A 23,116-nucleotide genomic window follows, 5' to 3' on the forward strand; every position below is an offset into this window, starting at 1 on the left:
TACTCAAGATTATTATACTATGCAAGTTAGTATTCCCCTACGTAGCTAAACACATCATTTAGGATTATACTATACAAAAGTTCTAAATTTAAAAAAAAATAAATTATATATATATATATATATATATATATATATATATAATTGTTATTTAAAATTAATTTATTGGTAGGATAATCAATTGATCTTTTGGTCAAGTGACAATAGTTTTACGCGCAAGGCTCCTTTTGATTAAATTAATATGATATTTGATTAAATTTTATTTAGAAAATTTAATAATTAAATTAATAATAATAATAATAATAATAATAATAATAAGAATAAGAAGTTGATAATAGACAAAATAAATAAATATAATTATTTATAAAATTTTAAAATAATTTTTATTAAGAAATTTTTTAGGTTAAGGGATAAATCTGTTTTCTCTCCCTCCCTGCGCGCAACAGCCGCGCCCTCCCTCTCCCTCTACACGCCCGACCGCTGCCGCCGCTCCGCCGTCCACCGTCCACCGTCCACGCAAGCATCCTACGCTGCGTCCCTCTCCTTCCCCGACGCCGCCGCCGCCGCCGCCGGCGGCCTTCGCCCAATCCAAGCAGCCTGCACGCTGCCGTGCTCGCTGCCGCCGCGAGCAGCCAGCGAACCAGCGACGCGCGCTGCCTTCCTTTTTCCCCCACCGCTAGCAGATCGCCAGCCCCACCGTCCCACCGCCCGTTCCCTGTTCCCTCGCTCGAGCATCCGCCGCGAGACGTTGCCACGAGCAGCTCCAACCCCGTCGGCCGCCGCTGGTCGTCCCTGTTTTCCCACCCGTACGCCGCCGTTCCGGAAGCCTCGCCGTCGCCTCCCCTCTTGCTGCCGCCGGAACCATTGCCGCCTCCGAGAGATCCTTCCGTCGCGCGACTGGAGAAGAAGAGGAAGGTAAGGATAGGATTAATTAATTAAGTATTAATCAGTTTAATTAGATGACTAATTAGTTTTATTAACAGTTGGTTAATGTTGATTAATTAACTATTAATTGATTTTACTAATTGATAAGGTTATGGTAATTGCGTAGTTAATTGAGTAATTAACAAATTGCGGGTTTCTTCCTCAGGCGGCTGCCAGACAAGTTCGATCTCGCAGCAATCAATATCGCGGCGAGCAGCAATTTGGCGCCACCCGCTCTCGCGTTTTGTCGAGTCGACGAGATCTCCGCTTTCTTCCCATCCGGAAGGTGCGATCTGCAAAGCCACCGCCTGAACGCCATCTCTTCGAGCCGAGCGAGAGAGGCTCGGCATTTCCCCTTTCTGCCAGCGACCCCCCTGCCCTTCATCCTTCTTGTTTCCCGGCGACGATTATCGGCATCTCAAATCATCTCCTTTACGCAAGCAGCGATTTCTTCTCGCGTACCCAGAATTGAGCTGACTGGAGCAGAAAGCCGTGAGTGGACGACCTTCTCCACCGTGTGAATTCGGACGGCTTGCCATTAGTCTCACTGTTATTCTTCTTCCTTCCCTACATCTATAGATAACATTACTAGTCTTGCGATTTTTAGCGTCGGGTGGCGCTTTGCAGGTTGGGCGTGGACGCTGGGACTGGGCGGAACTTGTTTCCTAAATCATCTTATATTTCTTTCTCATCTTTTCTTACTGAGCACTGTGTGAATGGAAGGCGAGATGGAAGGCGATATGGCTATGAGGAGCTTGGAGGATGGCGCGCCGCTGGAGAATGGAGACTCGGAACTGGATGAGAGGTTCGAAGGAGACGGCGGTGACAGAGGGGAGGAAGAAATGGAAGAAGATGATGGAGGAGAGGAGGAGGAATGGGAAGAAGATGATGGAGAAGACGAGGAGGGCTACAGGTTGCTTTTTGACGGCGACATGGACCCCATCGGCTTTGCCCAAGACGAAAACCACGGGATCGAACTGTACCAGAAGTTTGAAAGGCGCGAGTATGAAGCCCTAGCCGAGAGGAAACGCAAGGCTCTACAAGAACGACCGTAAGAAACAAATCAATCACTTTTTTTTTCCCTTGATTCATAGTGCATCTCAGAAAGATCAAACTTTCTTTTTTATTTATAGTGAAACGACTGTACTTTTCTTTATTGTTGGAGGAAATTTTACTCGATCCTCGTGATTCCAAATTTTCTTGTCGTAGCTTAAAATTTAATAAATTACATTTACCTCTTAAGACTTATGAAAACAATTCCACTTTCCCTCTGCTTAACTTCATCTTGTAATGGCCAACTGCAACTCTGTCCCATGCACAAATCATATGAGAAGTATCCTAGATTATTTTCAGAAATGATTTCACTTTATACTCATAGACTTTGAAAATCACTTCATTTACCCTCCAAACATTTGAAAACTAATTTATTTCGCTGTTGAACACTTTCTTGACCTAAAGTAAGTGGAAAGGACAAAATGAAAGGGTTTTCACAAATTATTTCATATCAGCTTAATGACGGTCACTTATTTAATATTAACTACCAGTTAATTATTTTTTTAGTGCTGAGACTATCAAGAAATCTAGGCGGGAGGAACTTTTGGGCGTCACTACGGAGGAGATCAATGAACTAATGAATTTTGGTCGCCGAAGAAGACTTAGAGCTGTATGTTGTTTTCTAGATTCTATGAATTTGTGCTTCATTTCTTTTCCATGACATTCTTGGTTCATCCTTCTATTACCTTAAGGTTATATTTTAAGGGGTAGACTACAGCAAGTTAAATGATTTGGTTTATTTTCTATTTGATACATACATGAAGTATATGACAAGAGTTTCTTCCTTGAACATATTAATAAAAGATTAGTGATATGCAAGAAAATCAGCAACTAATAAAATAAGTAGTAGACCTGAATTATAGTTGCCGATGCCCTGAATTCTAGTTGACCTGAATTCAAAGATTAGTGATATGCAAGAAAATCAGCAACTAATATTAATCCTGGATCGATGATGTGAGTTCTATCACCCACCAATTAAATGATTTTCCTATGGTTTTAGCACAATTTTCTTTAAATTTTTTTTTTCTATCTTTTGTCGCACAGGATTACTATTCCTCATTTTCTTGCTGATGTATCCATGTACTTCATGTAAAGTAGGCTCCAATTTTAAACTATTGAGTCCCATATCCAACTATTTGAAATTCGCTACATTTATCTTTTCCTGCTGCTCAATGTAAAGCTATATCAGCAGGAGTATCCAAGCTGTTCAGATCTCCTTTAACGATGTAGAGTTTTGTTGGTCTTTTAATTTTCTCATACTACTAACACTTAAAATTAACTCGTATAGCTTTATGATCTGCATCCCCTAGTGTTTCTATCTCTGCTACACATTATAGTGCATGCACTGTTTCTCAATTCTCAACATTTTGATCCATGGTGCAATTAACTCACAAAGTGCACAAATTGATATTGGATTACTTGAGTTTGCAATTGACCTAACTGGTGAGATGTGTTTATCTTCTATTGTTCAAGTTTGAGGTTGTAGCTTTCTAAACCTAAATGACTTATTGTTTAAGATAGGTGTTGAACATTCTTGTGACAGATTTATTACAACAGAAATCATTCAGAAGTGGGATTTTTAGTACTCAATTAAATATCTCTAGAATTAATTTACTTATCTTGATTTTGCTGGTGTTGAAAACCTAGTCAATCAGTCTGGCAGTCGGATTACCATTGCCATACGAAACCTCCCTATGTTGTCAAATAAAATAAAAAGAAGATAAAATGAATGGCGTGCCTTGTGGATGCCATATATTTCAATACTAGTGTTTAGCCAATTAGTAATAGCAGTTAGCACATTGGTTTAGGTAATTATCAAAGTTCATGATAACATTCATGTCTTCGAATGAGTGTTGTTCTTCTGGTGATTTGTTTATCAAATCATTCTTTCTGAAATCTAGGTCTAAGTGAACCTTTCAGACTGTATCACTTCATGAAGGTGAAACAATGAGATTGTTTTCAGTTGGATTTGTTATTGTTTGGTTTTTGAAAATTTACTGTTTTTAATTTTTTGTTTTCCTGAAGAAAGAATTAGGAAATTATAAATTGAAATAAAAACAAATATTTGTCATCAACTTTTTGGCACCATCGAATAATGTTTATTTTTTACACAAAAGATCTTCACTGATCTTATAAAGTTTGCTATAAATGGAAAATAAAAAATGAAAAATTAGAAAAATGGAAATAAAAACAGAGGACTGTTCTCAATGAATCGTGGATTTTTTACATTTCTACTTTTGGAAATAGTCAAATTTTCATGACATAATTTGATTTGGCATTTGAACGCTCGTGACATTGCTAAGTAACTACCTCTCCATGGTTGCCTCTTTATATGTATTTTAATTTGCAGCCAAAGAAAAGGGGCAGAAAGCAGGGGTCAAAAAATAAAGTTTGCCCTGAAGTTGATAGAAAAATGATGGATGCCATCTTTCATATCGGATCTAAGGTCTATGATGAGGTAAGATTGTAAGTCAGTCATTTTGTTTATTATTTCTGTTAATATTGCAAAAAAAAAAAATGTTAGCATATCGTGTCTATTGTCACCAAACATAAGTGAGGGTGACCTTTAGATATCTTTTCTTCATTTAATTCAGCGTAAGCCTTATTGTCATTGGCCAACATGCATTTATTTAAATTTGTGGATATTCTCCATGTCTAATTGTTTGTAGAATACAGCTAACAGTAGTTTTGTGGTTAACATTTTGCTGATTACTATGATTTGTCTCCGTTAGTCCTTTTTTAATTTGTACAATCTTATCTAATATTGTGTTTTAGTCTGAAGAAAAGACAAACTGAAATGACCCATACTCCATGTTCTGCCCCACAAAGATTGTACAACAAACATATCTTCGCAGAACACTAAAAGGATAAAAAATTGACTCATATCTGGAACATGTAGCCAGGGGGTCATTGAGTGCTCTTCACACTGGATCAGACCTTTCTTTCTCGAAAGGACATGGAAAAAGATATGTTTTTTTGGATAAAGCATATAGGATATCATACACTAATCTAATAAATAGTTATAGGAGTATATATTTAGTTCCACGGAGTACTTATTCATTGGATCTAATAGCAAAGTCCTATAGATAGGGTGTATTGTTTTCTCAAATACAAGATTATATTATCTCTCTTAATTAGTACATGGATAAACATAACTCATTAATGGACCTTTTGGATTCTTTTTCCCCATTGTTAAGGGGCTTGTAGCACCCATTCAATAGAAAATTAGTAGCAACATGTAAATAATACTGATGTTGATGTGAGTGATGCATCAAAACTGTACATCTTACCTACTTGTTTCACTATACTGACAACATAAATTTAAAAAATTAATGAACTAAAGCGCAAAGTTCCTGTAGGCTGTACCTGATGATACAAGGTGGTATCCTACCCATGGATTAAAATCTTTACCCGTTTTGCCCGATACAGGCAATTCATCTTGCTCTGCCTACGGACTGGCACCGTTTGTCATGCCCAGCAATGCGTTTGGAAGCGTCACGTGAGCTTGGCGACACGTTCGGAGGCGTCGCCGGAGCCCCACGATGTGTCTGGAGTTGTCATGCGAGCCCAGCGACCCGTATGGAGGCGTCTTGTGAGCCCGACGACCCCTCCGGAGGCATCTTGCGAGCCCGACGACCCCTCCGGAGGCATCTTGCGAGCCCGACGACTCCTTCGGAGGCATCGTGCGAGCCACAGATGCCCACTGTCGTTGTGAGGAACAAGAATAGGAACTGTTTAATTAAATACTTATGTTGATAAATTTAATTGACTCTTATGATTGCAATAATTTAAAGAGACTTAATTAAAGCCTAATAAAATTATCTCATTAATATATATATATATATATATATATATATATATATATATATATAATTTTTAAATATTTAGATTATTTTTTTAGTTAATATGTTTTATATTTTTAAAAATACCGAACTATGTATCCATGGGACGATCACGATATGGTACCGAAACTATATTATTCTGGTCCGGGACTGTAACCTTGGCATGACTTGAGATTTTAAATCATGATCCTACCTATACTGTTCATACTACCAGTATGCGCTGGACTGATATAGATGGTTCATGAAACGGTTGTCCAACTACCCGACTTCGCTTGATTTGATAAATTGCACCCTTTCATCTGTCATAATATAGATTAATCAGTGTCTGATTGGGAGTGGAGTGCAACTATCATTTAAAAGGCCAGGGTCTTCTTAAACTAGGGGATGTTGGATTATAAGGAACAATACTATAATACTTGCATGTTGGTATGCAACAATCCTCCAGTCCATATGCTTAAATACCTTGCTAAAGGGGCCTACACTTTTTATTCAACTCAAATTGTGTATCCTTTTGGGAGAGGGGAGAAACCGTTACTTCATGGGCATTAGGACTTCATGAATTAGATCATATGCTTATATAAGCAGGATCATCTTGCAATTTTCTGTGAGCAAATTTGCTACCTAACCGGCTAACCCCATTATGGGTTTCTAAAAGCTATCTAACTACTCCAAACTGAATAGCTGCTTAATCTTGATATAAAACTTATTTTTTCAGCATGATTCAATTGACTTATTTATGAGCCTGAAAAGATGGTGTTTCTTCTCGTTACAGGCATTACCTTTGTTGAAAAAGATTATGTTGCTTGCACCTAATCTTTCTGAAGCTTATTATTTGCTTGGTGTAATATATGATGCCAAAGATGACAGGGAGAAAGCTTTAACCTTTCACATGATAGCTGCACATTCTTCTCCCAAGGATTCAGCTATATGGAAAAAACTTGCTGCTCGGTCAGTGTGAGCTACTTCTACTTTATTCCATTCATTAATTCTCTTTTGTTGTAGTTTTTTTGCTGAAGTTTAATTGACAACTAAATGCTGGTAGGTCAGCATTTGAGTAATTGATGCAGAAAATCATTACTACTTTCAATTACACAAACAATCACTCTTGTTGTTTATCCTTTGGGGAAACACTTGTGTTATCATTTTTTTTCTATAGATGAATCATAATATAAATCTGTGCAGTTAGCGTTTCCAAATCTAGCATTAAAGCTACATTAAGCAATCTTTGTTTAAAACAACTTTATCTTTATTGGAGAAAATTCAACGATATTATATGTTAATATATGAAATATTTTTAAACGACTGTTGACAGTCATAGGCTTTGACGAAAAGGTTGAGCATTATATTATGCCTAAATTGCCAACATTAAAATGTTTAAACTCCCATAAGCAGCGGCCTTCTTCACAAAGCTGTTTGAGTAGGTAAAGAATAAAGAGTGAACCAGGAGGTTGCCCATAAGCGGACCATTTCATAGGTTACAGATTTTTAAAAAAGCAATACGAATAAGCCAGGCTTCTTTTCATCGTTGTGGATCCATACATGTCTTGGAAACAACCTTTTGCAAAACAGGGTAAGAAAACGTACAATAGACCCTTCCCAGGACCCGCATTGGCAGTAACTTCGTGCACCGGCCTATCCTTTTTATAGCAATAATGAGGCATGAAGGGATAATGGATCCATACATGTAAGGAAGCCAATCTATTTTTATAGGATTAGGTTAGCAACATGGAATTAGGAATAATTTCAGGGAAAGGAATAAAATTGGAGGGCGTTGATTAGGAAAATATAAATGTAATATTTTTATAGGAAACAAAATAAGTTGGAAAGGATAGAGAAGTAGGAACACAGGCTTTAAAATTTAGTATACTGGAATAGTTGAAAATAATAATGGAGTAGGTATTATGTTACATGAGGATGATAAAGAAAAGACTGTCAAAGTAAACAGAATTAGAGATGAAATATTGTGTTAAAGATGATTTTAAGAAATTAGATACTAAATGTTGTAAGTTATTATGCCCCTCGGAGAATACCGCGCGTCTCCTTCTCGTTCGCCCGCGTACTCTTCCGCAGCTAGTGTTGTTAGAGGCGCGAGGCGCGAGGCGCATCGAGCCGCAAAGGGGCTACTAGAGCCCGAGGGGCGCGCCTCTTGAACATGAGGTTGATGACTACTAAACTATTGACACACTCATATAATATGTCAAATATGATAACTATTGACATCAATATCAAATATGACAAGCAAAGCAACACCCTAATAAAATTAATAAAAGTTTCAAACTTTCAAGTTTCAACTTTCTAATTTAAACTAACAAAGTTCATCAAAACAAGCAAAATAAGTCAAATTAATCATCAAGCTCAAGATCATCCTCATTGTATTCTTCTTCTTCTTCTTCTTCTTTATCTTCATCTTCTTCAAATTCAATTTCTTCTTCTTCTTCATCTTCATCTCTAAGTCTTAGAGATGAGTGCCTCATAGAGGAAGATGAATTTCCCTTCTTAACTTGTTTATGCCTAGCATGTGAACTAGAGGTCATGGATGCAATATTTTTTCCTTTAGTACAATATTCAGGCTCTTCAGCTCCACTAGCCCTAGCAACGACATCTCATGTTAAGTCATCACCTTCAAAAATCAACTTATCTTCTTCATTATCACTTTCTTCATCCATTCTACACATTAACCATTCATTACTATCATCAATATTTGTCAAAGAGATGGGGTCAATCTTATCACGTATACCGAAGTTTTAAGGCACGATTATATTTCACAAATACCAAATCATTTAAGCGTTGCTGAGCTAGCCTATTCTTTTTTTTTTGCTGTGAATCTACAAAATGTCAAAAATCACAATAAGTATAATAAAATAGCAAAGAATATTTTCTACTTATAAAAGTAACATACTAATAGTATTAAACATTTATATTTATTACATACATGCTCAAATACACTCCGATTGCGCTCACAACCGGAAACACTACAAGTGAGGCTAGCACTTTAATAGCAAACTTTTGCAATTTTGGGGTATTTGCTCCATAGCATTCCCACCATTCTGCTGGAGATAATGCTCTTCTATGTCTAATTGCCACATTCCTCCCAAATAGCCCTTCTGCCTTTCGATATGTAGAGAGCTGGATAGTGATTTTATCTTGCTCGGCAGCGCTTGAAACCAATCTCTCCATAGTTTCAAACAAACCATTCATCACTTCTCCACAGATATTTGAATCTGTGTATGAATAAAAATATTCTGGATTCAAATAATGTCCTGCAGCATGCAGAGGCCGATGAAGTTGACATTCTCATCTCGCATCAATGATCTCAAACACTTCTTTGTATTTCTCTGCTTTCTCCTTAAAGACCTTCATAATTGTTTCTTTTGCCCTATCCATAGCCTCATAAATATAGCCCATTGCAGGTTTTCTTTCGCCATCAACCAGTCTCAGAACACGGACTAAAGGGCCTTATATCTTTAAAATATGCACAATACTGCTCCAAAATCTAAGTGTCATGATGATTTTAGCTACCTTCTTCCCTGCCGCTTCTTTTTCCCATTTACTCTCTGTCCAATCCTTTGAAATGAACATTTTTCTTAAATTTTGCTTCTGTAGGTGCATCATTTCAAGAGTGAGAAAAGCAGTAGCAAATCTTGTGACACCCGCCCGACAAAGCTCTTTTTGTCTTGTGAATTGCCTCAACATATTTATCATGCCGGGGCGAACATAAATGTAAGCATTCACACTCATTGCCTTCTTCAATGTTGCTTTAAAATCAGGCAATTTCCCAATATCTTATAAGATCAAGTCGACGCAGTGAGCAGCACAAGGAGTCCAATACAAGTGTTGCCTTTTTGCTTCTAATAATTTTCCTACAAAAGAAGTTAGAAAAGTAGATAAGTTTAACATATATAAGAAAAGACATATTGATAAGAAAGAATTAAATAAATTCTTACCAGCAAGCACATTGTTACTTGCACTATCCGTAACAACTTGAACAACATTTACTTCTCCTACACGCTCCACAAATCGATCAAGCAACTAAATATTTTCTCTCCAGTCTTTGCATAATCAGAAACATCAACCGATTCGATGAAAACTGAACCTTTAGGAGAATTCACTAAAAAATTAATCAATGTTCTCTGCCTTTTGTCTGTCCACCCATCTGCCATCAAACTACAACCATACTTGGCCCATTCTGTTTCACATGACTTAATGTAATCATTTGTCGCACTATCAACAACTTTTTTTAGAAATGAACCTGCACCTCATGATAACTAGGTCCTTTTAGACCTATACCATATTGGCCAACCAAGTCCAACTTTCTTTTGAAGCTTGAATAGTTAACGGCATTAAAAGGAATTGCCGCATCATATATCCACTCAGTTATGGCCATACAAGCTTTTTTCCTCAATTCTTTCTTGTATGTCTCATTTATTGTAGTTTGTCTTTCTTTACCCTTTCTACTTTCAACATTTTTTTTACATTAGGAGCAAAATACGTATCCATTGGACTTATTTGTTTGGGCCTTTTTTGAATATTCACTGATCTAGAACTTGTACTTGTACTTATAGACGACACAACTTTAGCTCCAATATCATCCATATCAATATCATTACCAAGAGGGTCTACATCCTCAAAGTCCAATGTCGCAAGTTTAGAAAGATTACTTTTCTCCGTCTTTTTCTCCATGAAAATTTTAATTTCTTCATGTACATGAGGCGGACATTTTTTTGTAAGCCGTAGTATTTCGAAACCCCCCCAACAAGATGTTGTTTTGCACGATAGATACCCCCTTTTGTAATTTTTTGGCAAAAGTTACAAATTAAATTATTTTTATTATCCGGATTAACTCTTTGAAAATAATTCCATCCCGGATCTTTTGATATATATGTTGGAGTATCACTACTACCTTCCATGATAGTTGAACAAGAAAATAGTCTGAAAAATTAAAAATAAAATAAAATCAATACGGTACCAGCAATAAAAAAGCACTGTACAGTCTGTACTAGCAATAACAAAATAGCAAAAAACAAAAAGCAAAATAAGACAAACAAAAATGAAAAAATAGTAAAAAAATGAAATATTGGACAGCAGCACCAATACGAACCAATAAAAACGAAAAAATAGTACCAAAAAATCGAAAACCGGATAGCAGTAGGAAACAAAAACACAACCTGCAAAAATTTAAAAACAGGAAACCAAAACAAAACAAAACCGGACAGCAGCATAGCAAGAACACGAACCAGACAGCAGCACAACAAAGAAAAGAAGATGCAGAACTGCAGAAGAAAGAAAGATACAGAAAAGAAGAAGAAAAAGAAACGAAGAGAAGAAGCGAAGAGAAGAAGAGAAGAAGAAGATGATAACAGACGAAAAAGAAGAAGAAGAGAAGAAGAAGAAGAAGAAGAAGTGAAGAACAGTAAAAACAGAAAAAAGAAGGAAAACATACTTGGGCGACGACGCAACTCAGCGATGGCGGCGGCGGACGAAAATGGGTTTAGGTTTCTTCCTCCCTTCCTGCGTTCTCTTCCTCCCTGCATTTTCTGCTCCTGTTTCCCGTGCCCTAATTCCAAACAATGTTGATTTGGAATGTTTTTTTTTTTGTTTAAAATCCAGATTTATTCACGATCGATCGCGGCGCCTCGATCGCGCCTCGCTCGTGCCTTTGTTGAGGTGTAAAGGCGCACAAGGCACGCGCCTGGCGGATAGCGCCCGCCTCGCGTTGGAAGAGGCGTTTTTCCCAGCGCCTTGGGCGCGCCTAACGCCTCAGGCGCGCCTCAGGCACTGAGCCCGTCGGCTCTCTCTCGTGCCGTCCTTCTCGCTAGCTGTGTCTTTTGCTCGACTTTCTGTACTCCTAAGTTCCTGCACACTTAGACACAAGGTTAAAACACCACAGGACCTAACTTAACTTGTTTGATCACATCAAAAGAACCTTGGAGTTCCAACACTTATGATGGTGCATACATTTTTTTCCAGACTAGGAATTGTGTTTAGAGATTATAATGTAATACTTGGGGAATGCTCGAGCAATCAAAATTGACTGATGATATATATAGTTCTAAGAAAATGTAAGAGGAAAAACACAACATTGAATCAACAACACTTGTGTCAGTGTGGTGGGTAAAATGACAATGGTGAAGCTACATTTTGACAACAGTTCTAAAGAGTGTGTGAGTTGACAAAGGTTATACAGCAATGGTCTCTAGTATAGAACTTTTCATTGATAGAATGAAGAAAGTAATCTGGAATGAGGATTGAGGATTTGTATGATATTTTGTTATGTGGATTCCAATGGTAAATAAAATCAAGATGTGCCAAGATCAATTATTAGAGAGTCTAAAGTAGAATTGTAGCAACGAAAGTTATTGATTGGAACGAGGCAGTCCTGAGTCTCGTAGTTTAAAGAAAATAATATTTAGAAGTTGACAAAATTACATAATCTAAGATGACTTGAATCGGTCGAACATTGCTGAATTTTGCATATTGGTGTTTAAAGCGTATGGTAAGTTCTAGGATAATCCAGGAAATAAGAATGGGGAAAAACATATTTAATGTATTACCAATAGTTTCGAGTTAAACTAAAATTTAAATGTAAAATTTAGTTTTAGTTATAAGTAACAAATAGATGGGGAAGTTAAGATGGATAATCATGGAATTATTGTAATGAGTTTAGTTATCTTCAATCTATTAACATATCAAAGACATCATTAATAGGATAATAATGGGAACAATCAAAATGAAGAGGAGCTTTTGGAGTCTTGCATAATCCTTATGTGCTTCTTAGATACAAGGAAAATATGTAAGATTATGATATGACAAACAACACTTTATAATAAGTGTGTTGGGACGATATAAAGCAATGTCTACAAAATTAAGGTAGTAGAGTGTGGCATTATTGGAAAGGATAAAAAATACTAATATATGAGAGAAATTAAGTGTAGCTCCAATGCAACATTACTAGAAAGGATGGAAAAATTCTAATATTTTAGAAATATTAGGTGTAGCTCTAATAGATGACAACTGACAAAAGAGGTTAAAATTCTATGAACATGTTTTAGGCTAATCAATTAATTTTATAGTTAGAAGATTACATAGATAAGATTGCCAGGTGTAGGAAGTAGAGGGTAACTAAAGGACATTTTAGTTAATGTAACAAAAAAACTATTTTATTGATTTAAAATATTTTTAGTGATACAGATTTGCATAAAATTCAATGAAGTGATAAAAAACTATATAGGCTGACCCTATGTACTTGAGACTAGCCTAGCTTGACAATGACGATGAGGAAAAGAAAACATGCTTTCTGTAAAATTGTGATCCTCAAAATATCATGGTTGGTGTGGTTGGGAATCCATTGTTGCATATGACAAACTATGATGTAGTTAATGACCTTTTTTTTATCTGATATGTATAATAGATTTTTTATTGGTGCAGTGAGCAGAACAGTACTGGTCAACTTAGGTATTTTCTTAAGAAGGCAATAACTGCAGACCCAAAAGATGTCTACCCTAGGTTTGAGCTTGCTTGGTTTTACTATGAGCTTGGAGAATACCAGGAAGCTGCAGAAACTTATGATCGGATATGTGGTATAAATCCTGCCAGCACTCTAGCATGCCAGACTCTAGCATGCCAAATGGCTGCAAAGGTCTGATATTTGTGTTATTCAGTTATTTGTACCTTTTCAACTGGAACTTTTGATTCTGTTATTCTTTGTTTATAGCATTAATCTAAGAAGTCAGCGTATTGGTCTGTTTAACTATCGTCTTTTTGCTGATTTGTATAAAGCATATGGTGCCAACTTGATATTTCATGCCTTTGTCTTGGGCATATATACTTTACTTAATTATGAACATGTCTACATCATGCAAGACTGCTACCATGAATAATGTGCAGTTTATTGGCATGATAATACATGAGATCAAGGTTTAAAATCGCAGTTCAGTACAAAATTGGCCTTGATGAGACCAGTATATATCATGCATTGTATGCTCCTTTGCTGACACAATAGACATTGAATATATTGAGCTTAAAATTTGTACACACCATATTATACTTTAACTTGATTATACTATATTATGGTCTTCACCGGGTAATCAAATTTCAACACCATATCTTTTGTCCTTGTAACCTTTCATATAAGGCCTCACGTCTTTGCCCCACTCCAAAGTCCATTTTACTAGAAGGATAGTATGTGGTTTTAGGCAATACAGGTGGGCCAACTAACATATCCTTACAAGGGTCAAAGCCTGCATCCAGAAATTAGGTCATTATGCTATTATGTCTACTCGTATGTGCACCATACCACCATCAGCTATGGTGAAGGTGGGCTGAAGGAGGTGTCAATGATGTTCATTGAAGAAAGGGTCACTAATTGTAACACTAGTAACAAGCTGTTAGTGTAGTCGCATAGGAAGAAAGAGACAGCAAGGTTGTTGTAGGTTGGTGCTGGTTGCTTAGACTCAAAGGTACAAGACAACATTTCGTGGCCAAGAGTTGCTGCAAGGTTTCCAACAGTGGTGTCAAGGAGGAGGAAGAGGTTGGCTCAAGAAGAAGATGATACCAATGGTGGTATGGGGCGACACGATTGCGAGGCTTGCCTGATAAGACGGTGATTGGAGTGGTTTGCAGGTTTGCAACTATTGTGGATTATATTAATGGAGGAAGAAGGGAGTCGACCATAGTTGCATGCAATGTCAAGCTGTCATGATAGAGGAGGGAGATGAGGGAGTCATATGGGGAAGTGGGAGGAGAGTTGAAGGAGATGAGAGGGTTGTATGTTGAGGTAGGTGAGGACGCTAGGCAATGTCTATGATGCTTAGGGAGGCAAGGTCTCAAGTAGCTGTGCAAGTGTAAGTATATAAAAGGAGGAGCAACAAGATTCTAGTACAGAGAAGGAAGGTGAAGTTTTGAATTGGCCTGGTTCAGTTTTGGCTGGTCTATAACCCAGATCAATTAAAACTGAGTGGTTCCTGTGCTGATCTTTGCATGAATTGGATTCTATGTTGCACAGATACGGATACGGGTATCGTATTGGATACGCTACGGATACGGCAATATGAAAAATTTTAAAAATATAAGACACGATACGGCTAGGATATGACGATTATTAATAAATAAAAATATTATATATATATATATTGTATTAAAAATTAAAAATCTTAGAATAGAAAACCATGTTCATATTAGATCAACCATAATATCCATTAAAAAAAAAAAGTAAACATAACTAAATGCAACACACCAAATACATCTTAAATAAACAAGTAAAAAAAAAATCAAACATCCATATCAGTCTCATCGCCAACACCGCCTTCGTCAGTAAATAAGACCGACTCCAATTCAGGTTCATCAATAGACAGATTGACAATTTCAAGGATAGCAGCACCCTCTATGTCCATGGAATCAAATCCATTTGCTCCAACATCTCACATCTTACTTTCTCCATCATTATAATGTGGACTCCTAGATAAAAGACGAAGATTATACTGAACATATACCAAATCTTCCGCTCTTTGTGGTGTTATCTTGTTCCTCTTCAATGAGTGTATGAAATTGTAGGTGCTCCAATTTCTCTCACAACAAGAAGAAGAAGATGGGTGCCCAAGTAGCTTAAAGCTAAACTTTGAAGAGTTGGTGTAGAAGCACCATGGATAACCCACCACTTAGTTGGAGACATCAAACCTCGATCACGCATTGAATCATTATCAGAAAAATCATCAATGACAGCTGAAAAAGAGGCAAACTCCTCATTAACACTTCTTCGTTCGGATGAATTGGAGTAATATCTTTCAATGCACTTTTTCCTTTCTCTTGAAACTTCGATGTCCCTATGAGGAGGAAGACAATTGGGAGATTCTTGGAGCCACTCATGGCTATAATACCTACATAAAAAGATTGATAGTTTAACATCATTCATAAACTAATATTTCTAATTTGCTAAAACTTAGAAAGTTAAAATTTTTTAGAGATTTACCTTGAATTCAAAGAATGCGTCAAACAATGAAGAGGTGTATTGTTTTTATTCCATCGCTCCACTAGAATATTATGAACAACCTCATAAAACTTTGAATCTCCACTATGAGGCCCCTTTGAGATAGCAACTCTCATTTTTTCTATCATTTCATCCCACCACGCATAAACTAAATGAAGGTTGATCGGTGTCTGCTTTCCTTAGCATCTCATAAATTGGACTTGTGAAAGCAAGTATATAATCATTTTTTTCCCAAAATTGATCATCCAATATCTTGTACTTCACTACTCTGGCCTTCACTACATCATCCTCCTTGTACAAATCCCATCTTTCACTAATCACCATGTTTTCAAGACATTTCTTGATTTGTCTGAACCTTTTAAGCATAATGATCGTGGAAGCAAATTGAGTATCCGCAAGTGATAGCATCTTCAAGTTTGAGTTATCGTTGAACATGGATAATCTCATATTGTGATTCATGATAAAATATTTGATCATTGAAGCATCATTTGCTACTTCTGCTATCCATTTGCATTCATCAAAGGCTTCTTTGTTTTGTAAAGAGTCAGTCGGTGTACAAATATTCTTCAAAGCAAGATTCAATGTGTGCACAACGCAAGGAGTCCAAAATATGTGTGGGTACTTTGCCTCAACGAGTAGCCCAGCAGCTTTGCAAATAGGAGCATTATCGGTGACCACTTGGATAACATTCTGATGTCCCACTTCATTTATGGCATTAATGAGCAACTTAGAGATGAAAGTTTTATCCTTGTACTCACCTTAACAATTTATCGCCTTCAAAAACATAGGACCACTTTCACACACGGCCATGATATTAATTAGCGGTCTTTTTTGCACATCCGACCACATATCACTATAAATACTAACTCTCTTTTGTTTCCAAGCAGCTTTTGTTGGCTCTAAAAGCTTTCTGATATGAGCTTTTTCTTTTCGAAGAAGTGAAGTTCTTAATAAATTGTATCTAGGTGGAAGATAACCTGGAATTGTTCGTTGAGTAGCCAAACTGAAAGCACAAACATAATGAGGATTCCTAGCAATATTGAAAGATAATCCCCAGTGTAAAACAACCTTTGATAAATTTGGTCATATGGGATAAACATTCAACCTTGATCGGTACAATCGGCCTACTAATCTGCATGTTCGGAGGCGTTCTATACCAACGCTCAACTACCAGGCCCCAGAAACCAGAAGCTGAGACCGAGACTGAAAACAAAGATGAGGAGCAGCAGGAATTGTTGGAGATGAAGGCAACTGAAGAGGCTGACAAAGTTGGACATGCAACAATAAGCTCAAAATAGTCTATTTTTGTTACGCAGAGGAAAGGAATCGCGAACGATCCGTTGCACGCGCCGGGAGGGACAAAGAGAGATTTTCCTTCAGAAAATTTGCAGGAAACTCAGGTCGAATACTAGAATCTGAACTATATCCAAGATGAGCTATTGCTCTTGTATCCCTTCCCCTTTGTTAGTTGTCTATACTTCAGTAAATGAATGACAGACATGAAGAAAGACCTCACTCCAATTACTTGAGTTTGGCGACTGTTCAGTTAAATTCAAGATAATGATGTTCAGATAATCTTCCTTCTCTTTCTTTGCTTTTTGTCTTTTTAACTACGTACACAACTGGACTCCTCTTTTCTTTTCTTTTCTTTTCGTCTTTTAACCTCTGAAAAATGCCAATCACTTAAGCTATTCAACCATATCCATCAACCCACTTGGTTTTTATTTATTTTATTGTTATATATACATTTTTTGTTATTTTTATGAGCTTGATAGTTGGCATATTCCAAAAGAAGATAATTATTCCTCTTTATAATTTAAAATATCATATAGTTTAATTATCACTTTTTATTTGAATTTTCAAATGTATTTGGACAAATATACACCTCTCAAATTAAGAAAACAAGTGCCCCTTTTTCTTTTTCTTTTTTTAAAAAAACCTTAATGTGCATCTTTTATAATTTTATGTTAAAAATATCTCAACAAACTATCCATACCCAACGTGTTAAAATGAGTTTAGAATTTAAAATTTAAATTATCAAATAATTACTACAACTTAAATTTAGGGTTGTAATAGCTATATAAAAGTTTCTACAACGGTTTAAAATGACTTTTAATGAAGTTTAAATATTTTTAAATTCAATTTAAACATGTTATAATTATAGTAGAATAACTTCGATCTGCCCGATAGTCCTATAGAAGTTATACGGTAGCCGCTTCAGCCTATTCGATAGTACTTTCTATATGGTATAAAAATTATTCGATAATTGTTATACTGGGGATAAAATTCTATTTAATTAATTTATTTATTAAAAAAAGATTCCGTATAATGATAAGTAAAATTAAAATTTGGGGCGTCCTCGAATTTTTTTTTTCTTTAAGGTTATTTTTTAATTTATAAATTGTAAAAAAGATGGTTTGACAATCCACAGGGGACACGGTCACGTGACTTGTTGCATCTCATCCGGACGCGTGGCAGCAACGATATATTGAGGAAAATAACGACGATATTGAGGGAAATAACGACAGACAGAGGGAGGACGAAGCCGCAGGCCCACAGCAGCAGCAGCTACAGCTACAGCTACAGCTACAGCTGGGTGAGCAGGGAATACCACCACCACCACCAACTTCGCTTTCCGTTCCTTTTCTATTATTTTAATCTCATTCTGACCTCCATGAGACCTCGTATCCAATTTCCGTGGAGTTGCCGCTCCAGGTGAAAGCCGAGGGATCGATCAGCGTCGCGGGGAAGCGGAGTTTGATCTTGAGGCCGTGGGTGGTAAACTGAAAAAAGGTGCGATTTTTGCTCGGATTTTTTGGTTAAAGGTGCTACTTTTTTATGATCTTCACTGTGCTCCTTCTCTGGTGGATCTCTGCGCGCCCTTTTTGTTCTTGGCTGTCGCGCTTTGGCTTATTGGTGTTTGTTGATTGGTGTTTTTTTGTTGCTTTGTTGTGGCTGGGAGTCTAGGTAGTCAGTTTGGTCTTTCCGACTGCTTGAATGCCACTGAAGTTGAGGAAAACAGTTTGCTTCCGATGTGTTAATTTTTGTAATATTATTTTTGTTCTTTTTTGCACGAATTCTCGTTCATTTCCAATTGAAGACTTCATTTCTGGATTAAGATGCAAGATCTATTTTTGGTAAGAAAGTTCCTTTTGCTACAACCAACCAGGGGAGGATTTGGTGGCGTTTTGTTTCATTCTTTTCTTGGCCGAGTAATATTTTGTCAGATTTGAAACTATTAATGCTTTCATGGAAGAATTCAGTTTTTTTCCATGGAGATCTATTTACTTATCTTCCATATTGGGCAATCATAAATCATGAATATATCTGGCCCTTCCTCTTGGTTTGATGTAGTTTGATCAATTCTCTTTAAACCTTTTCTTGTTTAGCAATCCAATTCAGACTGGTTTAATGTTTGAACATGTAAACAGAAGTCATTTGTTATTTCATTGTTGTTTAGAGGATTTTGCTTCTATGTGTAGATCTAGGATGGAGATTACTTCAATCTTTTCTAATTACATAAAAAGAATATGTTTTTACAGTATCCATGCTTTTGAATATATCTTTTGTTATGCTTTCATTTCATTTGAATAGAAATCAGTCAGTTTTGGTACATATGTCTCCATCTTTAGTGTTGAAGAATCATTCGCCGTTCTCTAGGTTCGTATGTTATTAGTTGAAGGCATGGCACATACCTACAACAATGAAAGGAGTATTAGTTTCGGCAGCTCCCTTCAGCCTTCAATCAGTGAATGCATAATGGGAGAAGCAGACCTGGTTGACACAGCATCTGAAAAATTTACCGAGGTTGGCGGTGAAGAGAGTGATGAGGATATTGACATAGAAGAACTTGAAAGGCGTATGTGGAGGGACCGTATGCTGTTGAAGCGTTTAAAGGAGCAGCAACAGGGCAAAAACAAGCATCTGGGGGATGCGGTTAAGGAAAGTCAATGCCGGAAGAAGATGTCGCGGGCACAGGATGGAATTCTCAAATACATGCTGAAGATGATGGAAGTTTGCAAAGCTCAGGGCTTTGTCTATGGTATAATTCCTGATAAAGGCAAGCTGGTCAGCGGTGCTTCTGATAATCTCAGGGCTTGGTGGAAAGAAAAGGTCAGGTTTGATTGGAACGGGCCAGCTGCGATTGATAAATATCAAGCTGAGAATGCCATCCCTGGGTCTGGCAGAGATTTCAGCTCTGGAACTGCTAGCTCTCACTCATTGCAAGAGCTTCAAGACACAACACTGGGTTCTCTTCTGTCAGCTCTTATGCAGCACTGTGATCCGCCGCAGCGAAGGTTTCCTTTAGAAAAAGGAATCCCACCGCCATGGTGGCCTACTGGGAGAGAGGAATGGTCAGCTCAACTAGTGATCCCGAATGAACAAGTGACACCCCCCTACAAGAAGCCACACGACCTTAAGAAGGCTTGGAAGGTCGGTGTCTTGACGGCTGTGATCAAGCATATGTCCCCCGACATTGAGAAGATACGCAGGCTTGTTAGGCAGTCCAAATGCTTGCAAGACAAGATGACTGCCAAGGAGAGTGCAACATGGCTTGCGGTTCTTAAACAAGAAGAGGAAATGTATATGAAGTTGCATCCGGATGCATGCCCAGCCCCATCCTCAGGAGTCGTCGGAGGTGTTGAAGAAGGCCATAACGGGGATATGGATTACAAGGTGGCTGTTGAGACTAACACATTCAAACTAGGGGCTAATTCGTGTACTGCAAATTTCGTTAAGTCGGAAGAAAGTCACATAATGATGGATCCTGAACTGGAGATGAATCAGAGGATATATACATGCGAAAATGTGGCATGCCCACATAGTAATGTTTACCATGGATTTCTTGATAGGAATGCTAGAAACAGTCACCAGTACTTCTGTAAGTATCAGAACGGTATTCCTCCCGGTGTCGGAAAGGTGAACAACCAAGTTCAGTCAGCTGAGAATAAACCTTCAGTTTTTACTTTGCCATCGAATACCCAGCCCAATCCTCCTTCGATTGGTTCAAATCACAATCCAATTGAAATGTCTGACTTAGGTATTCCTTCTGATGGGCAAAAATCAATCAACGAGCTAATGGACTTCTATGAAAACAATGTCAACAGTTGCAAGACCTTCAACTTGGGAGGTTTGGCCATGTTAGAAGAGTCAAATGGTCGAAACCGGATGGAGTGCAACTTATTTGAATACAGCCCGGGAGTTGGCAGCGACCTCTTCGACGAAATTGATAGCTTGGTGGAGCAATCACAGTACGTGCAACAAAGCATGGTGCATTTTCAGCCAAAACTCAGTGACCAGCCAATCGAAGTTACCGGATGCATCAAACTCGCACCCGGAATGGACTACGCCGATGCTGTGCATGGATTCAACTGGTTCTAGTTAGATGATAAATGACAGGATCATCTTGGCAGAAGCTGAGCATAAATAACCAACGAATTTTGCTTAAGGTGATCTTCCCCTATGTACCTGTATCCTTTTCTTCTCTGTAAGACTTCATTAGGACTATGATTAACAGTGTTTGTGTTACCTGTGGCTAGTGCTGAGTCATTCAGTTTAGAGTTGGTTGATGAACTAAGAACATGATACCGACTCATTCATACAGTACCTAGCAATGCTCAAATGACAGCTTTCTTAGATTCCTAGTTTTCTATCATGATCTCGAACATCTGATCATTCTTTTCTATCTTCCAGTGCTGTCTATCTTATTCCACTTCACTTTGTAGGTACTTTCCTAAACACATTCACATGTTTTCATCAGACATGGCATGATCTTCAATGTGATAGGGAAATGTCCTAACACTCAAGATACATTGAATGAAGGAAACGACTAAGAGGATGGATTTTGATGTTTTTCGCCCTTTTCATGGTTGGTTGAACTGAGTCTGTGTCAGTGTCATGGAGGCTTGCTGGCATGTGCTGTAGTAGTACGAGGAAGAAGTGGTGGTAGTTGAGAAGACTTGCTTGCGACTCGCGATAAGTTGTTCCTTGCTTGTTCGGCTTGGCCTATTTCAGATTAGTTACGGTGTATTTATAAGGATTTTTTTTTTACTTATAACTATAGGATACTGGACTTTCTACCGTTAGAGCTTCCTAATTCATTCTAGACATTATTATTATTATTTTTTTTTTTTTGCTTGTTCGGCCTTATGTTAATATTAATGTTTGTTTATTTTCATCTCGACCATACCACTTGTATTATTGGTTAGGGATGAGTAAACAATCAAATTTAAACTTTCAATTTGGTTAATTCAATTTTTTTTTAAAAAAAAATATGAGATTTTTTTGGTTTATTTTAAATTTTACAAATATGTTAAATTGAAACATCAATATATTAGTCAACTGATATACCTAAAATTTTTGTCTAATCTACCAAACTTTATGGTAAAATTTAACATTAGAATTAATACCCATTTTGATCAAAATTTCATTCCAAAATACTCTATACATTTTTCAAATCCCAAAAGCACTATTTAAATCAATTATATATATTAAAGAAAATTGTTTCTTCAATATTTTAAAAATACTTTTGACTAATTAAACACAAAAAAAAATTATTCTATATATTATTCCATTCCGTGAATTAAAACTTTATTATATCAATAACTACTATACTCCTTATTTTTATGTAAATATAAATAAATTTAATTTCGATCTCAATTCAATTATGGATTGAGTCATCGCTGCAGATTTAGTTTTGTTCTTAATCGGACGGCTCACATCTCCACTATTTAAGCAGTTGTTCGATAACCCTCGAGCTTGGAGTGAGCCTTATCAGGTTTTGCATCAATTACTCAAAGATTAGATTTTTTTGGGATTTGTTTCTTCCCAACTGACCAAGTGTTAGAACTGAAGCTCTTCCATCTACATGTCTACAGACTTAAAGGAACCTTCATAAAGTTGAACATGCAAACACCTTTTGTAGCTGTGGAAAAGTTTGTGAGATCTAATATGTATAGGTTATTGTATTCACCACTACAGTTTTTGGGAAATCTGATTGTGTTTGCTTTGTTTGTTTCTTCTCAATTGACCAAGTGAATGAACTTAAGTTCTACTATCTACATGTCTATAGTTATCAGAACCTTAATAAAGTTTGAAAATCAGATTGTTTTTGCTTACTTCTTTGTGTTCTATGTAGTTAAACTGTGACATGATTGCTTGACAAGATTAATGATGGTTCTGGAAAATGAATTGGAAATGATACACAGCATATGGATCTTCAAATTGGCAAATATATTACCTTATTGCAACTTGTTTAACAAGTGCCACTAAAAGTGTATTCTGTGTCACTAAAAGTATACCATAATTTCTCTGCGTC

At 37.0% G+C, this 23,116-nt stretch overlaps 2 protein-coding genes across 7 annotated transcripts; both read left to right on the forward strand.

Annotated features, from left to right (window-relative positions):
* The first annotated feature begins 405 nt into the window (after window positions 1–405).
* LOC122043304 (peroxisome biogenesis protein 5-like) lies at window positions 406–16,811 on the forward strand. Of its 2 annotated transcripts, none has more exons than XM_042603873.1 (8): window positions 406–912; window positions 1,088–1,413; window positions 1,549–1,972; window positions 2,482–2,584; window positions 4,325–4,432; window positions 6,589–6,770; window positions 13,242–13,452; window positions 16,764–16,811. In XM_042603873.1, exons 3-8 carry the CDS (start codon window positions 1,638–1,640, stop codon window positions 16,794–16,796), a joined length of 972 nt encoding a protein of 323 aa, XP_042459807.1. In that variant the 5' UTR covers window positions 406–912; window positions 1,088–1,413; window positions 1,549–1,637; the 3' UTR covers window positions 16,797–16,811. The 2 variants fall into 2 exon arrangements, with proteins under 2 accessions (XP_042459807.1, XP_042459808.1); XM_042603874.1 differs by lacking the exon at window positions 16,764–16,811 and adding an exon at window positions 9,420–9,536 and having other exon boundaries at window positions 6,589–6,764; window positions 13,242–13,381.
* Window positions 16,812–18,418: 1,607 nt separating this feature from the next.
* LOC122043302 (protein ETHYLENE-INSENSITIVE 3-like 1a) lies at window positions 18,419–21,920 on the forward strand. Of its 5 annotated transcripts, none has more exons than XR_006129480.1 (3): window positions 18,425–18,591; window positions 19,459–21,269; window positions 21,560–21,920. XR_006129480.1 is itself a non-coding variant. In XM_042603871.1 (2 exons), exon 2 carries the CDS (start codon window positions 19,465–19,467, stop codon window positions 21,178–21,180), a length of 1,716 nt encoding a protein of 571 aa, XP_042459805.1. In that variant the 5' UTR covers window positions 18,419–18,591; window positions 19,431–19,464; the 3' UTR covers window positions 21,181–21,327. The 5 variants fall into 5 exon arrangements, 2 of the variants coding, with proteins under 2 accessions (XP_042459805.1, XP_042459804.1); XR_006129481.1 differs by having other exon boundaries at window positions 19,459–21,248; XR_006129479.1 differs by having other exon boundaries at window positions 18,426–18,591; window positions 19,459–21,248; window positions 21,525–21,920.
* Window positions 21,921–23,116: the final 1,196 nt, after the last annotated feature.

This window comes from Zingiber officinale, chromosome 2A, assembly GCF_018446385.1.
Source record: "Zingiber officinale cultivar Zhangliang chromosome 2A, Zo_v1.1, whole genome shotgun sequence".
In the NCBI taxonomy this organism is placed as follows: Eukaryota; Viridiplantae; Streptophyta; class Magnoliopsida; order Zingiberales; family Zingiberaceae; genus Zingiber; species Zingiber officinale.